The 16,878-nt window shown below is 52.0% G+C and overlaps 6 protein-coding genes across 6 annotated transcripts; all 6 read left to right on the forward strand.

The window, feature by feature from the left end:
- Positions 1 to 389: 389 nt before the first annotated feature.
- On the forward strand, positions 390 to 1,074 carry SCP_0112490 (hypothetical protein; the record flags this gene model as incomplete). Its single annotated transcript, XM_027753476.1, has 4 exons — positions 390 to 487; positions 541 to 746; positions 801 to 1,012; positions 1,060 to 1,074. 4 exons carry the CDS (start codon positions 390 to 392, stop codon positions 1,072 to 1,074), a joined length of 531 nt encoding a protein of 176 aa, XP_027609277.1.
- Positions 1,075 to 1,289: 215 nt separating this feature from the next.
- On the forward strand, positions 1,290 to 2,023 carry SCP_0112500 (hypothetical protein; the record flags this gene model as incomplete). Its single annotated transcript, XM_027753477.1, has 2 exons — positions 1,290 to 1,838; positions 1,886 to 2,023. The coding sequence occupies 2 exons, from the start codon at positions 1,290 to 1,292 to the stop codon at positions 2,021 to 2,023; spliced, it is 687 nt and encodes a 228-aa protein (XP_027609278.1).
- Positions 2,024 to 2,514: 491 nt separating this feature from the next.
- On the forward strand, positions 2,515 to 7,122 carry SCP_0112510 (hypothetical protein; the record flags this gene model as incomplete). Its single annotated transcript, XM_027753478.1, has 12 exons — positions 2,515 to 2,778; positions 2,827 to 3,627; positions 3,683 to 4,027; positions 4,081 to 4,226; positions 4,279 to 4,670; positions 4,723 to 4,914; positions 4,964 to 5,075; positions 5,123 to 5,823; positions 5,875 to 6,083; positions 6,414 to 6,569; positions 6,618 to 6,902; positions 6,955 to 7,122. 12 exons carry the CDS (start codon positions 2,515 to 2,517, stop codon positions 7,120 to 7,122), a joined length of 3,771 nt encoding a protein of 1,256 aa, XP_027609279.1.
- Positions 7,123 to 7,775: 653 nt separating this feature from the next.
- On the forward strand, positions 7,776 to 8,132 carry SCP_0112520 (hypothetical protein; the record flags this gene model as incomplete). Its single annotated transcript, XM_027753479.1, has 1 exon — positions 7,776 to 8,132. The coding sequence occupies one exon, from the start codon at positions 7,776 to 7,778 to the stop codon at positions 8,130 to 8,132; it is 357 nt and encodes a 118-aa protein (XP_027609280.1).
- Positions 8,133 to 9,448: 1,316 nt separating this feature from the next.
- SCP_0112530 (hypothetical protein) lies at positions 9,449 to 13,456 on the forward strand (the record flags this gene model as incomplete). Its single annotated transcript, XM_027753480.1, has 6 exons — positions 9,449 to 9,718; positions 9,770 to 9,842; positions 9,902 to 10,379; positions 10,436 to 10,548; positions 10,601 to 11,996; positions 13,432 to 13,456. 6 exons carry the CDS (start codon positions 9,449 to 9,451, stop codon positions 13,454 to 13,456), a joined length of 2,355 nt encoding a protein of 784 aa, XP_027609281.1.
- Positions 13,457 to 15,397: 1,941 nt separating this feature from the next.
- SCP_0112540 (hypothetical protein) lies at positions 15,398 to 16,857 on the forward strand (the record flags this gene model as incomplete). Its single annotated transcript, XM_027753481.1, has 5 exons — positions 15,398 to 15,535; positions 15,587 to 15,685; positions 16,132 to 16,230; positions 16,280 to 16,473; positions 16,533 to 16,857. 5 exons carry the CDS (start codon positions 15,398 to 15,400, stop codon positions 16,855 to 16,857), a joined length of 855 nt encoding a protein of 284 aa, XP_027609282.1.
- Between the last annotated feature and the right edge of the window lie 21 nt (positions 16,858 to 16,878).

A 16,878-nucleotide genomic window follows, 5' to 3' on the forward strand; every position in this document is an offset into this window, starting at 1 on the left:
TGGGCTTACACCAATTACCCTCCTCGCCATGGTGTGTGGTGACTGCTGAAGCATTGTATGTGTATTTTTCGCAGTGGCGGGAGGTGGTAGTAGGTATGCACGAGCATTCATGCCTGGTGAAAGGCAATGTTGAATGCCGCTTCTATGGCAGAGCACACCACGCCAACTTCATCTCGTGAATGCTGGGCGGAGGCAATCTGGTGATCATCTGCATGCCAATCTGTGAGATAAAGGGCTTCCTTGGAGTTAGGCTCGGCCAATTAGATGGCGGTGACGAAGGGCCCAGACATGGCGGACCACCCGGCCCGTGATCTGGCATGGCGGCATCAAGTCTGGCTCGGCGGCATGATGAACATGTGAGATGTGCAAGGGACGTGCTTGCAAGCAATATGCAGGCAGATGAATGCATACTGTTCTTTGCCATTCTGGCCCCTCCTACATTCTCCCCTGCATCTGCAAGCCAACCGCCTGAGCCCGCCATACACCTGTGCGTTCCTTCAACCGATGCATGCTGTAATTGTCCCATTGATTGGCAGACAGTATCAAGATGAGCAATCTGTCACCCATGCCACTGACCGATCAGATAGCAGGAGTCTTGGAGCTCATGTTCTGCCGAAAGCTCCATCTGGCCACTCATGCAGCCCATTCTGCGCCATCTATAGAAGTGCCTCCGTCCATGCCATCCGCCCTCCTATTGGAGTGCAATGGCATTGCAGATGCTCTTGTGAAGGCCATCCGTAATCCTGGTAGTCATTAGTCTTGCCGCAGGTCTGATCACACTGATCACGCCATTGTAATAGTAAGGCTGCAGTGGGACATTGATAGATATTGCGACAGCCTTTCGATTCAGCCCACGGGGCAGAATGAAGTCCTCGAGGCAGAACTGGAACGGAAGTGGCCTCCTCCATTTGGTGAGAGCGAAATACACATAGACCAGCCCGCCACCCTCGTGGACATGCACGGACGCATCTTGGCTTGGATACTTCCAAGAGTGTTGATACCAGACCGCCAGGTGAGTGGCTTGCCCAGCCTTGCGCTGTGATCTGACAAATTTGTCAGACGAAGATGCTCTAAGCGACCAGGGCCCTACACCCAGCAATAGCAGCCAGTAAGCCTTCCAGCACCACCGCCAGTTGGCGACACAACCCGTTGTACTTCTTGCCTCCTGAGGAGTGTGCCCAATTCCCAGCGGGCTCCTTGTGTCTCTCGCCAGGTTGGTTCCAACAAGTAAGAGAGGTGGGTCTCCTCGCCACGCCATTTGCCTTGCGTCTGGACAGCCTTTGCAGCATATGGAGTCTGGGAGGCTGGAGACCTCCGCCAGCCTGAAGCTTGAGGGCGGAAGAAGTTGGCTGCGTGATATTCATGACTCCTCCGCATTGCTGGGCGCCATCCTGGCCGTCGTTCACCCAACACTATATGCTGCAGGACGCCAGTGCTTGGGTTTGATCCAGCAAGACCCAGAATTGCGAGAGATGGCGCTGAACTGGTCGTCGCCATTCAATGCGCTCCAGGTGATCGCCAACCGGGAAACTCCTTTCCACCGAGATAGCAAGACAAGATACACATTCTACGACCTGTTGGCAACGTTGGGCAACTACACTTGCGCGTGGTTGAAGTTCCCCGCCATGCGTGTCGCCATCGATTATAGTCCTGGAACTGTCATAGCCTTCTGTGGAAAGGCGATTCATCATGGCATCACTCGAGCAGATGGCGAAAGGCTCGTCTATGCATACTTCATGCGAGAGGATGTCCAGAACAGGCTAGGCATTCCAGTACCCCACTGGATGCAAGCTTCATATTACGCCTCACACATTGGCATGTGCACAGTTTATCACCGAGTCTGCATTCCTAACTCAGAACAGGTCCTAACTGGCTCGCTTATTAGAGGGACATCATGCCAAAGACTGATGGAGACGAGAACACTATGCAGGGGATGGAGACTGTCGATGGCAGCTTCATTGGCGGGACAAAGTTGGCGGAGGTGATGGCGAAATGTATGGAGTCACAAATTTCCGAATCCTAGCTGAAGGTTGGCGAGCGCACGGTACGAGTGCGCATTTCACATCTCGACAGTGTTCAGCTCAAGGTGTAGTTATCACTGATGGCAGCGTATGGTTGGCGGACCTCAAAGTTGGCGGAGATGGTGGCAAAATGTGTTCGGTCGAGAAGTTGTGAGTGCTAGTGGGGCAGATGGCAGCAGCATTGGCGAGCGCGCGGTGCAAGTGCACGTTTCCCTTTTGAACATTATGCTACTCCGAGTCAAGGCAAAGTTAGCACTGAGAGCGACATACAATTGGCAGACCTCTCGCCAACATGGCATCCTTATCTGCATAACGCTGATATGGTGCCTAAAGAGACCACGAGGTGATAAGGCCCAGGCATTGCAGCCATTCTTAACCACCTTGATGAGTAGTCTGGTGGGCAGCAAGACCATGTGTGATTTGCACGTGTTGTGCGATAGGGACACAATGCTCATCGATTGGCTTTGAATACGACTCCCCACTGACCTGAACCATGAGCAGATGCAACAAAAGCAGGCTCGTTGTAGACCTGGATGACGAGGTTGAGTTTGTGACCAAGGTAGCTAAGCAGACCACTAGGGGAGTACGCTATGTGGACGTACCTTTGCCCATGCCCACGGGTTCAAATGTGCCATCACCTTCCAAAAGTCCATCGAAGGCTCCAGCTTCAGGCTCCTTGTTTAACTTGGATAATGGCGACATCCTGGGCAACATAGGTGTGCCGATTCAGCTGGATCCAGCGGCTCGGAAGACAAAGGTGGGCACTCCCGCCATGACCATCTGACGGTCTGACCATGCGCGATAGACCCAGAATGACTTCATGAGGGACTGGATACCCCACCGTGATGACTATCTTCATGCCATTGTCGAGATGGAAGCCCCGCCTGAGCCCAGAAACTGTGCGGAATGCAAGGTTGGCGAGGGACGGTGGCGATGCCTGGACTGTATGGGCAGACCGCTCACCTGTACCGACTGCTGTCGTAACGGCCATCAGCGTGCTCCTTTCCATCGGATAGAGCATTGGCAGGGTCAGTATTTTGAGCCGGCATCACTGTATCGGGTTGGCATCTGCATCCATTTGGGGCATGGCGGAGATCCCTGCCCTCTGGGCGCCTTCACAGCACATAACAACCCTGCGCCGGTGGTGGCCCCGGGGTCCAATTTCTGGAATGCCTCCAATGAAGACCTAAATGCACATGATGGCGAGGTCCCATTCAACTTTGCACCTCTGGCAGGCACCCTTGATGGTGAAGCAAGGCAAACCGACGATGCTCCCGATCCCACTTGGGAGGAAGATGTGCCACCGGTGCTCTTCCGGCCACCTCGCCGTGATAGTTACGGGAATCGGATCATAGTCATTGTTGACATCTCTGGCATTCACCATATCGGCGTTGACTGGTGCCAGTGTGAGATGGCAGTGGAGCGTGACATGCAGCTTCTTCAAATGGGACTTTACCCTGGTACCGTCAAGGATCCCCATATCGCCTTCACATTCGCCGTCCTTGACGATTTCCTTCTGGAGAACAAAGAGTGCAAGACGGCGGCATTGAACTACTACAGCAAGCTCAAACGGGTCACGAGCAATGCCTTCCCTGGCACTGTTCCCGTAAGTGTTCACATGCATTCCCATGGCCCAACCGTTCATGCCAGTTCCTCGCCAGGACCGTTATTGTGAGCTGATGCGGGTGTCCCGCCAATGGCGCCAATTCAAATATTGCAAGTGGCACGGCTTCTCACACGATGCCCTCCATCCTGTGGAGAAGGGTGGCCTCGCCATCTTTTGTCCCGCCTGTTCCCAGCCTGGGCTCAACCTGCCTTTCGATTGGCAAGCGGATCCAGTGCAGTGGAAGTTCAAACGCGGCTTTGTCATGGATGGCAATTTCAGTGCAGAGCACATGAAGATGAAGCACCCCGAGGAGGACGTCGCCCTCAGTGACGGCCAGGCATTCATGGTCGGCCAAGAGGATTACAAGGCTCATCTGGTGGTGGCCATGGAGTCCCATCAGGTGCGTGTCTGGCTGCACGTTCTTCTTCTGCCCTTGACTCCTAAGCCCACCAGCGCTCCACTTGTCATGAGCACCGCGCTGTCAATCAGGCCAATGTGGATCGCGCCAACCTCGACGCCACAGGAATCGGGGCCACTGCTTGCGCCAGACATGGTTTCTTCGTCCCTCATACTGTCATCGATTTCCAGAAGGGAGAAAGGTTCGCATATGTCTCTTGTCATGATTCATTCTCACCGACGCACCCTCTGCAGACAAATGAATATGGATTACTCTCTCAGCAATGCGCTCCTGACCCTCACCGGTATCACCCTCATCCTCGTCATGTACGACATCATGTGCCAGTATGGCGTCCATGTCCGCAAACGTTTCCGCCACAGCGCCTATCTGAGGATGCCCTTCGAGCTCAAGGTAGACCAAGGCATCGGCTTGTTTCATGTGCACGGACACCAAGATTGCTGCTTCCAACGGTTCTCGCCCAACTTTATAGTTGGCGCTGGTATGGTCGATGGCGAGGTCATCGAGACCCTGTGGGCGCCGACAAATGAGGTCTCAGGCAGTACCAGGGGCATGACCCAAGCTCACCGCCAAGAAGTCCTTGACGATCACATGAATGACTCCAACTGGAAGAAGACGACTCGCATGGGTGAGCCTGGTTCCTGCTTCCCTATTTGCCACCTGCCTTATGCTGCCTATAGTGCCAACCTTGATGACAAAGTGGAAACGTGTGCTCCTGGGCTTCCCACGAAGCAAGGAGTCCTTTGAAGCTTTATCTGCATCCACAGATGAGGATGTCCTTGAGGCATGGCAGAAGGAGTACGACGACGCTATGGAGGCTCGCCAAAATGATCCGAAGATCATGGACACCTTCGATGTCCAGCTCATGAAGGGTGAGTATCCTTCCATCGTCGTGTGGCATGTAGTTGACGTGAATGCAAGCCCCGGGTAAAGACCTCACCCAACTCAGACTGGCGGGCGAGGAGTCCGCCAAGGGCTTGGAGAAGGGCACCGCCGGATGGTTGTCGACTGGCCTCAAAATTCAAGAAGCACAGTGAGTTTGCCTCATCTTAACAAAAATACAGCTCTGACGGCCTTCAGGCTTAAGCTTGCGAATGATATCCGCAAGGCGGGTCAAAATCCGAGCATGGCGGAGGACCTCAAGACTCTCGAGCGCCGTCAGCGCCTCGAAGTCAGCATTCTCACATTCCAATGTCGCTCTGAGAAGTTCATGGGAAGGTTGGAGGATGTTCCCGCCATGGAAGATCGTGACGATGGTGCGCTCTGGGATTCCTTGGATGAGAATCCTTTTCAAATACACCCGGAGGACGCTGAGTATGGCGAGGATGCGATTCCTCCCGAGCGAGCTTCCTTGAATTTACCTTCGCAGATCGGATTCGTGGCCGCCGTCGCCAACGGGCTCCAGACCCTGGCGGCCCAAGAGTTGGAGTTGCGCAAAGGCCTGATGAATGACATCCTCCACGAGCTTTGCATGGCGCTTGGACTGAAGTCTTACCTCTACCACAAGAGGGTTCGTCCTGCCAACAGCGTCGGAACCATGACCCGTGCACAGGCGGAGGTTTATGCTGCCGATCAGACCGTCTTGGCCTGCGCCAGGCTCTATTCTGCCAACCGACGCGCCATTATGTGCTTGGGCGCCACCGATGAAGACTTGGCCCTCTATCGCCCTTTGGATAAGAAGGACCTGCACGTGAAGACTGCCGTCATTGAGGCTAGCACCTCCGGGCTCAGGAACGTCAACCTGGCTTGGTTCTGGACCATGGATGTCGCTGGAGATCGAGGTTCATCAGAATGGATGGACGAGTGTTCATAATTGTCCGATCGATCTCTAGGCCTCCTGCTAATTTACCCTCCAGTCTATAGAGTGAATTGGCTGCATGCCAGAGCTCGATATGAGAGATGGAGGGAGGAGCGTGTCTTGGTCCACTCGGAAATGGCCTGGACCATAGCCACCTTTAAGCGGAATGCGGAACGATGGGCTCACTGGCTCGAGATGACGGATCCTTCCTGGCGGGGTCATGTTTGCTATGCCGCCAGGCAAGTGAGTATGTGGCGGACCTTCGCCAGCCACGCCACTGACGCCTTCAGCCACATCCTCGCCCTGGACATTGAGGACGAAAGGGCGGGCGATGAAAATGTGCTTTGAGTCAGGGTTCACTGGGGTGTACGCATATTCATGTTTGCTATATCGATGTAGTGATCCTCATGTATGTAATTCCTACTCACCAATATCACATTTGGCGAAGTGACCTCCATCCTCGCCTGAGGGCTTCATCTCGGCATGTGCTCTCCAATCGCATGACATCAGACATCAGATAAGGTCGATCAGATATCAACCTCGGCTCATCCACTCACCATCATGTCTGCCCAGTCTTCAACATCAGATGCGCGCCCCTGCCTGTTCTCCAGAGGGAGGTTGCAGTTGGAAGTCTACACTTGGAGGATCCAAGAAGCTGTTCTGGCACTGGAGCCTGACCCAGATCACTTCACCAAGGTCCGTTGGGAGGAAGGCTTGCGCCGGGAGATGGTACGCCTTTCTTGCTGATATCGCCTGACCCTGCTGAGTCCTGTGCAGTTCGCCGTCAGGGGTATCTGTGGCGACCTCGCGTTGGCGGGTCATGCTGACCATATTGACCATGGCGGAGTTATCGCCAGTGTCCTCACCGTCTGCACTTTCAATCGCGAAGTTCTGCACCTCATCAGCATTGACATCAAGGCGATTCCACACCCCACCACCCTCGTTCCTCGTCCTAAGAACCTACTCGAGGATTCACCCGACTACTGGTGGAAATGGGATCGTCAGGTTGGGCCGGCGGGGAGCCCTATGGAGGCCTGGTGGTACAAACTTGGTGATCCCTGGGTGAGTGGTACGTTCCAGCACCTTACAGTCTTGCTGAACCTCAAGAACGTAGGAGAAGGTGTACACCGTCTCCGAGTCTACACTGGTGCAGCTTGAACAGCTGCATGTTCGCGTCGCGAACCTCACTAGTTGGTTGCACGAGAGGACAGATCAGAACCTGGATGTGGTGCTGGAAGAGCTGCAGGAGGCGACGCGGCAGCTGCGTGAGTTAGGAATGTAATTGCCCAATGCCAGGCGTCCATTCGTGCTGTAGTATGTCGAATATAAGGTTGTCATGTCTTTGAACCTGGGCAATGTACCTGGTGCGGTAAGGCGAAACATAGTAGCCACATACTCTCCTCAGGAGGGCACATCCCCAATGGTGTCTGATGCATGGCTCGAAAGCCAATGCCACATGGGAGAGTTTGGCGAAGTCATTCTGGACTGCATATTCAGATGGCGAGTGATATCCACCACAGTTCGCCAACCCTACTCACGGTGGAAAGGACCGCCATTCGTCTCCACATACTCTACCCAGAAGGGCACATCCCAAATTGTATCTGATGCATGTCTCGAAACGCCGATGCCAATTGGGAGAGTTTGGCGAAGTCATTCTGAACTCCATGTTCAGATGGCGAAGGATATTCGCCACAGTTCGCCAACCCTTCCCACAGTGGGAGAGAGTGTGATACTGCAAGGAGAGCTGATAGTGAGCTAACCAGAATTGGAGGGAATGATGGGTGGATTACGTGGAAATTATTGGCTGGCAGTAGCTCCATCATTGCCCTGTTAGGCGGTGGATCAATCACTGAAAAATATGCCCATGGCGGTTGACTGATCGCTGAGAACTACACCTATGGCGGTGGGCCGATAGGTCTGAGCAAGAGGTGCCGCATGAGCAACGACTCGGCGTCGGAGCCCCCTTCTTCTGTGGTGTCCTTCGGCTCGTACGCTGATTTGCACACGTCCGCATCCTCGTCTACTTCGTGCTCTTCGGTTGACTTCGGGTACAATCCGTTCACTTCGTATGGTCTACTTCTTGGCTCGGGCAACCAGGTGTGGCATCCGCCCATGCTTCCCCCTGACCAATCTCCACGTTTCATACATCCGCCCATGCTTCCCCCCGACCAATCTCCATGTTTCATACATCCACCTATGCTACTCCCTGACGAATCATCCGGTATGTTCCTTCACCCACCCAAGCTTCACCAAGACGACACGGACACGATACGAGCCCAGTTGACAACCTAGGGCAAGGCAAATAACTCAGCTATGCCCGGGCTAGTCAGATATTTCAGGCGACCCATGCTTATGGGCTCAGAAATATACCTATGGCGGTGGGCCGATGGTTGTATAATAGCCCCGTGGTGGTGGGCCGATCGCTCAGAACACTACCTATGGAGGTCGGCCCATCGCTCAGAACCCTACCTATGGGGTTGTGCCGATGGCTGTATAATAGCACCGTGGTGGTGGGCTGATCGCTCAGAAATATACCTATGGCGGTGGGCCCATCGCTCAGAACACTACCTATGGAGGTCGGCCCATCGCTCAGAACACTACCTATGGCGGTGGGCCGATGGCTGTATAATAGCACCGTGGTGGTGGGCCGATCGCTCAGAACACTACCTATGGCGGTGGGCCGATCACTCAGAACACTACCTATGACGGTGGGCCGATCGCTCAGAACACTACCTATGGTGGTCGGTCCATCGCTGAGAACACTACCTATGGCGGTGGGCCGATGGCTGTATAATAGCCCCATGGCGGTGGGCCGATTGCTCAGAAATATACCTATGGCGGTAGGCCGATCGCTCAGAACACTACATATGGCGGTGGGCCGACGGCTCTATAATAGCCCCAGTGGCGGTGGGCCGATCACTCAGAACACTACCTATGGCAGTCGGCCCATCGCTCAGTACTACCACGGTGGCGGTGGCCCGATGGCTGTATAATAGCACCGTGGCGATGGGCCGATTGCTCAGAACACTACCTATGGCAGTCGGCCGATGGCTCAGAACAGCTCCAATGGCGGTGGGCCGATGGCTGTACAATAGCCCCGTGGCGGTGGGCTGATCGCTCAGAAATATCCCTATGGCAGTGGGCCGATCGCTTAGAACACTACCTATGGCGGTGGGCCGATCGCTCAGAACACTACCTATGGCGGTGGGCCAATGGCTGTATAATAGCCCTAGTGGCGGTGGGCCGATCGCTCAGAATACTACCTATGGCGGTGGGCCAATGGCTGTGTAATAGCCCCGTGGCAGTGGGCCGATCGCTCAAAAATACACCTATGGCGGTGGGCCCATTGCTCAGAACTATCACCGCGGCGGTGGGCCCATGCCTGTATAATAGTAGCATCATGGTGGTGGGCCGATCGCTCAGAAATACTCCTATGGCGGTGGGCCCATCGCTCCAGCATTCCCTTCATCGCCATGAGCCGATCGCTGACAGCTCCTTACACAGACCGATGGGCCGACGTCCGCTGGCTGTCCAGTTCATGACAATGTCAGGGTAAATGGGAGTCCAGTTCACAAACATGACTGAATGGGCTGAAGTACTCTGGCAGCATGCTCAAATACCTCATGTCAAAATGTGGTGACTGGCAGGCCTGCGAGTCGACTAAGCAGATGGGTGATTTCTACAAGAAAATCGCCAAGTACCTGCTGGCAAAGCACGGGTGGGATTTCACGCTTCCGAACGACCAGGCGCCCACAGCTGACACTGACATTACCCTCAACGATCCGTCTCCTGAAGAGGTCGAGGCTACATTTGACTTCGATGGGCTCGACGATGCTGAGGCTGCGCATCGTCGTGCGATCTTCCAGAACCTGCGCTCGGTGAGTGAATAAATTCTAACATCCTGCTGACAGAATCTGACATCTTTGCAGGCCATGGGCAATTGGTACCGCCACCACTGCAAGAAGATCATCGTGGAGTCGAATGACACGGATCATGTCACCGGTGCCTGTGCAATGATCATGCAGGCATTCAGCGACCTCGCCCCTAGTGCGCTGCATAAGCCCAGGTCCTCCATGCTTATTCGCGTGAGTACTACAAGGCCGAGGTCGAGGACACCTTCAACCAGGAGCTCGTGCGGCTCACTTCAGAGGCCGTTGAATCCGGCTGTACCCCACCTAGCGATGTGAGGTTGCGCCAAACTGTCACGAAGCGAATCTACGAGGCAAAGTCCCCGGAGTTCCATGCCACGTTCGAGAAGAAGATCGAGAACGAGTACAACCACGCTCTGGAAGATTGGAAGCACGGCCGTGAGAAGCCGAAGACTGATGGACCTGAGCTCACAAAGTACTATCACACATACATAATTCTTGCCTATCTTTCTCTCATCTATTCTAATGCCCGCATTTCCAGCGAGCTTGCCAATACCATGTACTGGCTCATGCCTCTCGCCGACTACCTCTCCAATAAATTTGGAATGGCTGTCTTCATCCTGCTTGTGGGTCCTATCGCAGAGCTGGGTGGTGCTCTTGAGGTTTGGAGGTATGTCTTCCGTGCGTGCAGCATTTGATTGCCGGCTAACCAGGGCTTCTCCGCAGTGCTCACTCAGGCCAGACCCCTGGTCTTGTGACCATGCATTGGCCGGACTTCGATCCGATTGGCTATGGCGATGCAGAGGCATCAATGGTTCAATTTGCAGAGCGTCTTTTTCGTAAGCATCGGTTTCGTCTCACCCCCAGGTCCCCTCAGCTCACTGTCCTCAGCTCAGTCCGAATGTGACAAGCGGGCCCAACCAATGGTTGGCCCTGCTGTGGACACTGACGTCAATATGTCGGATGACGGTTCAGCTCCTCAAGTTGAAGTGTCCGCCACTGCTAACACGGAGGCTGGTCCCTCTGGTCATGCCTTGTCGTCTGCCCACGGTGGCTCGTCATCTCCTGTAAGGATGTCATCTTTTGCATCCGCGGTGATCACTCCCTCAGGAGGAGTCATTGCGACATCTTCTGCATTGGCATCTGTCCTCATCCCTTCTGCACAACCCACTTCAGTTGAAGTTAACTCTCTCTCCTCCGCCAATGGTCTCTCCCCTCACATGATGTCCTCTTTGCCTACCTCACCACCTACCTCATCTCTCCAGGATGTGGTGCAGCCTTTTGTGGTGCCACCCATTGTCGTCAATGGAGTCGCAATCCTAGCCTTGAACTTTGATGTGTTGCCTGTGTTGGTCCCAAGCATGACTAGCAACACGTCCCCATCTTCTCCCGCCGCTCCTATGGTTCCCATGTCCTCAACCTCCCTCACTACCGGTGTTGTCATTCCTGACCCGGCTGTTCCAGCTCCTGTCCCAGTCGCTCCTGTCTCAGCCTCAGTCATTTCTGCCGACTCTGATGGGGTCGTCCTTGTCCCTGCGTCGGTTGTCACTGCATCCACACCTGCTGTGAATGTTGCTGCATTGTTCTCCACACCCAAATCATCTGATACAGCTCCCACTTCACCCAGCAGTGCTACAGCTGCTAGCGGAGTCCCTGCTGCCCCCAATCTCTCACGTTTCCTGCTGAAGGACAAGAAGATATATCAGCATCTCGTGCAGGAGCGTCTGTGGGGCAATGTTTGGTCCCGGCTCCTTCTCGACTTCGTGCGTCTTGAGAGCCTGGTGCCTGGTGCCACCAAAAGACTGGAAGGCAACAATAAGTCACGTCCGACTGCAGTGGCTGACTGGATGAAGGTCGCATGGCCCACAAGAGACATGGGCATTGGCGACTCGCACACTTTTGCGATGATGTGGTGGGCATGGTGGATGAGCCTCCAGCCATCTGCTCGTCCTGTTGGCAAAGACGGCAGACCACAGCGAAACGAGTCGGTTACCATCTGGGATGACTTGTGCGTCATGAGCCTGAATGGCCATCTTCTTGTCATCCTTTGTTTTGCATGGTGGGGTAGCGCGGTTGTTGGAGGGACTTTGCCAGATAAAGAGAACGATTGGCGTGCCGCTGTCGAGGATGTGGCATGGAGTCTGAGCAAGATGTTGAACTCGGTTCGTGGGCCCGTCAGGCCCATGTTGTCATCAGCTGGTGATGCCAGCGGCCAAGGGGCTGTATCTCCCACCCGTTCATTGCACGAGAAGTCTGGCCGCAAAGATGTGGCAGTCTTATCGAAAAGGTACACTCAATTCATTCAAGTTTTCTCACAGGTGCTAACCAGCTCTTCAGAAAAGCCACCTCTTAAGAGGCTGGGTCTTCTGCGAGGCGCAAAAGACCGCAAGCTTGACGCGTGCCCTGATCCTCCTTCCTTTTGCTTAGGCATATGTACTTGGCTCTTCGCGCACTTGCACACTCACGTACTCATGCTCTTCCAACCTTGCACTCCCACTGTTATGTCGTGATTGATATCTGTTTTGAAAGGTTTGCCCTTTTTGTCATCCTGCTGTTTGTGATGTTCCTGCTTGTTATGTTGTCCACCTGCTAGTCACATTCCATTTGTTGCTGCGTCCACCCATTCATCACCTTTCTGTTCTGTTTGTTGTTCGCTGTTTTCCCATTTTCGTATCGCTCGCATTCTCATCCTTTCGTCCCCATTCTCAGCTAGGCCCATGTGGCCTGTATGTTGACAAATGCTTGACATTCTTATAATGTACTACAGGGCTGGCTCTGGTATGCTCTGAATGAATAGAATATGTTTTAAGATTTTGCATTTTTTTTGGCACAAATTTGGGGGCGGAGAAGTGTGGGAAGATGTGGTATGTTTTTTCTTGCCAAATCTGGGTTTCTGTATTTTATTCCAAGATGGAAAATCCTGATATGTTGGGAGAGCGGACATCATAATGTGGGATGCTTATTAGTGCAGAATCATAATGGGGCCTGGTACGGTGATTAGCGGACACATTGTATTGGGCTGTGCGGTAATGACTGGGATGTATTATAATGTAGGTACTTGGACTGGTGCACCGTAGTCATCATCATTCCTCACCATAGTCGTTGTTCCTCACTGTAGTCGTTGTTCCTCACCGTAGTAGTAGTAGTCATCGTTCCTCACAATCATCATTCCTCACTGTCATCATTCCTCACTGTCGTCATTCCTCACCATCATCATTCCTCACCGTTATCGTTCCTCACCGTCGTCGTCCCTTACCATCGTTGTTGTCATCCCTCACTTGTCATCGCCATCCCTCGTGGTCGTCGTCGTTCTTCCTTATGGTTGTAGTCGTTCTTCCTCATGGTCATCGCTTCACCTTGGTGGTTGTTGTCTACTTTATGGTCATTGTGCCACTTGATTGTCATTGTCTCACTTGATAGTTATTATTGTCCATTGGCGTTGTCATCTCTCTCATGTTGTCATTGCCCTCACTACTACGTCCTCATCGCCCTCGCTTCCCCGTCATCGCCGCCTTTGCTCGCATGTTGTTATTGCCATCACTCCCTGTTGTTGTCATTGTCATCGCTATATTGTCGTGGTCACCCTGACTTCATCGTCATCATTGTCCTGGCTATGTCCGGATGTCCGTGCGATGGAGCAGGGATGAATCTTATTCGAGGTTCAGCTGTTCACTGGCATGTTACTGTAGAGGTGTGTACGTTTGACAGGGATCGCACTATAGCTGTTCGCACACATTGCTGGAGTAGTACATGATTTATCACCAGTGGTGGCCAGTATTGTATAACAATACTGCAGGTAGCTGGGCAAGGTGTTGTTCACTACTCACCAGTTCTTGTCAATTGTCAAAGTTATTGTTAACAACAGTCTGAGAGGATTGTAATACAATAACAACTTGTACAAAACAACTTGCACTCAGCCAGGCTTGAACCCTGGTCTTCTGGACACATGATTACACAAGCACATGCCACACAATTTACCAATTGCTCCATTAAGCCATGCATTTCTCTCAGCCTCAATTCTATATAAGGCTACTGTCTTCTCTAATATACATATTAGAATCTTTTGTAATAACTACTATATTCTGTTGTTACTGTGGCTTCTAAAAGTTAGTTGCCTACATTTTTCTATTTATTTCACTCTTCTAATAGCTTTATTACATCTATAAATTTTGATATTACAGTTTTAATCTTATTTGAATATTTACTGAACTAAAAAGGAAATGCTTAATATTAGGCACTCAAAGACTTATTAATAGGGACATCAATCACTGTTAGAAGCCACAGTAACAACAGGATATAGTAGTTATTACAAAAAATTCTAATATGTATATTAGAGAAGGCAGTAGCCTTATATAGAATTGAGGCTGAAAGAAATGCATGGCTTAATGGAGCAATTGGTAAATTGTGTGGCATGTGCTTATGTAATCATGTGTCCAGAAGACCAGGGTTCAAGCCTGGCTGAGTGCAAGTTGTTTTGTACAAGTTGTTATTGTATTACAATCCTCTCAGACTGTTGTTAACAATAACTTTGACAATTGACAAGAACTGGTGAGTAGTGAACAACACCTTGCCCAGCTACCTGGGCCATTGTTATACAAAAGTGGGAACCACAGCTAGATTTACCGTGTGCAAGTTTAGTCATATAGGCCTCGCACGTTGGTCGGTGATCAGGACGTCCAGTGTGGTATTGACGGTCGTTCGGTCAAGGTTGTATTTGGCGGAAGTTTGAGGTTGGTGGATCATGCTATTTCCATAGCTAGTGGTGTAATAAGAAATGTGTGATATGGCCATCCATGCTAGCTTGTTTGACGTTGTGACAACCAGTTCAATATATTTGATATGTTAGTGACTCGTCAGCATAAAGTAGTGTTTGTTCATAAGAGATGGCTTGACACTTCTATGACAGTTTTCAATGGAGGTGAGTGGCACAGTTGCGCACGATCTGCATCATCGTGAAGCTGATCGGGCATTTCTGATGTTCATCCATTCAGTTGATAGGCGGCAACACCTACTGCAGTCTGAACCTCAGGCCAAATGCTTGCTCTCGCAAGTATTTACAAGGAGCAATAAGATTCCGCTTGGTGCGATGACATTCTGCATGCTGAAGGCTGATACTAAATACCAGACACTTTCTGTAGTGCTGCAGCAGACAGAGGAAGAATCCAACACAAGCGAACGACTGTGGTCCACTACCGGCGAGTGATATATCACGCATTCGCTATGGGCACTTGGCACAGGAATTGTCCATTCAGTTTGTGAGCACCCCTGACAATGCACACTGTCACTCGTAGTCTAACCGGTATTTTTTCTTCTCGTGGCAGCTGCATGCAGGGTTCACGATGGCGTAATTTTTTTCCCCTGTGCATTCATCCCCGTCTCGTCCATCTACTACCTGAACCCCTCAGACAAAATGAATCCTTGGGCGCAACTGAAGCTCTTCTGCAATGCTGCAGTCTCTATCATGGCCAGGAAGAAATGTACTCCCAACTTCGACATGTACACTGTCTTGGAAAGCAGTGCTGCCAGCACGGCGCCTGCGATAGCTACACTCACTACCTCGTTCCACCCCAACGCGACATCGTGCGGCACACAGAATATGTATCTGGAGCCGCCAAGGTCTCTGCTCAGATGTCATTCTACAGTGCTCCCAGCACAGATACAGATGAACGAAGCGTGCCATCATTCAATATGTCGGAGATCTGTGGTCATGTTGACTCTGAGGTTGGAGATAGCGAGGAGGACGTCGACCTTTTTGACTTGGATCTGCAGTATCTAGAGGACGTAGAAAACTCATCTGGACAAAAGCCCCATCGGCGCAGTGCAGGAGTGAGTTTTTCACGATTTCGTTTGAAGACAATTGTTGCTTATGGTATGCAGGATCACCCTCTCAAAAAATGGGTTCCAGAGATCAACAACTATCTCACTGAGATGTTGCATCTCGAAGGGTGTTGTGGCTTTGACTCTGGGCGCTGCAGGGTTTGTGAGGAAGGTCTGGCTATGATTCACTGTGAAGATTGCTTAGACCTTGGCATTTACTGTCGCACATGCGCCGTAAATCTCCACCAGCTCATTCCTTTCCATCGCGTGCAGGTCAGTACAATGTTTACTATTATGGTGGCATGACGATCTTACTCGCAAATCCGTTGCAGACCTGGCGTGGCACTCACTTCGAGCGTGACTCATTGATAAGACTTGGGTTGCGGATTCAGTTGGGTCGCACCATTGGAGAGCGATGTTGTTTGCCTGTGCGAGCCACAGCGGACAACTTCTTGATATTGGACACTAATGGTATACACGAAGTAGGGCTGGATTCTTGTGACTGTGAGATGGCCGAGATTCACACCACTCAACTTCTCCGAGCACGATTGTTCCCTGCAACCTTGACAAATCCCAAAACTGCAGCGACGTTTGCACTCTGTCAGTTTGCCCACCTACTGTCCACTCAGTCGAAGATGTCCGGTTATGAGTTTTATCAGAGTCTTGCCCGATTGACTGATAACACTAGTGTGCACACCCCCAAAGTACGTCATGTCTCAAGCTCTAAGCTTAATCATCGCTGACAAAGTGTAGGATCATTATCCTGCCTTCATGCGTATCATGCGCATGTGGAGGCATCTCAAAATGCTGAAACGAGCAGGCTGGGGCCATGAACCTGGAGGGGTGCAGGCGACCCAACCTGGGTCATGTGCGATTCTTTGCCTGGTGTGTCCACACCCTGGCAAGAATCTGCCCCCGGACTGGGAGAAAACCCCAGAAGACCAAAGGTGAGTTCGTGATCAGTAATTTCGGTTGATTTACGCTGAATACTAACATGCGGCGACAGGTGGATATACCGGCTGTTCATCAGGCTAGATGCAAACTTTCACCTCAAACGTAAGAAGGTGTCTTCCGACAGCATCGATCCTGGACTTAACCATGGCTATGCATACTTTGTGGAGGAAAAAGCATACAAGGAGTATCTCAGCACATATGACTCCCTTGTGAAGGAAGAGCAAAGTACTTGCAACAACCACGATGTGGTCAAGTTGCCCAACATCAGGGGCTCAGTCGCAGGTACAGCGGCAAGTGGCATTGGTGCCGTCACATGCACACACCATGACATGAGACTGCCATGCAGCGTTGGCGACCTTCAAAAAGGAGAGCAATAAGCTCGTGTTCACAATCATTCG

Source organism: Sparassis crispa (genome assembly GCF_003851025.1).
Source record: "Sparassis crispa DNA, contig_000000F, whole genome shotgun sequence".
Lineage (NCBI taxonomy): Eukaryota > Fungi > Basidiomycota > Agaricomycetes > Polyporales > Sparassidaceae > Sparassis > Sparassis crispa.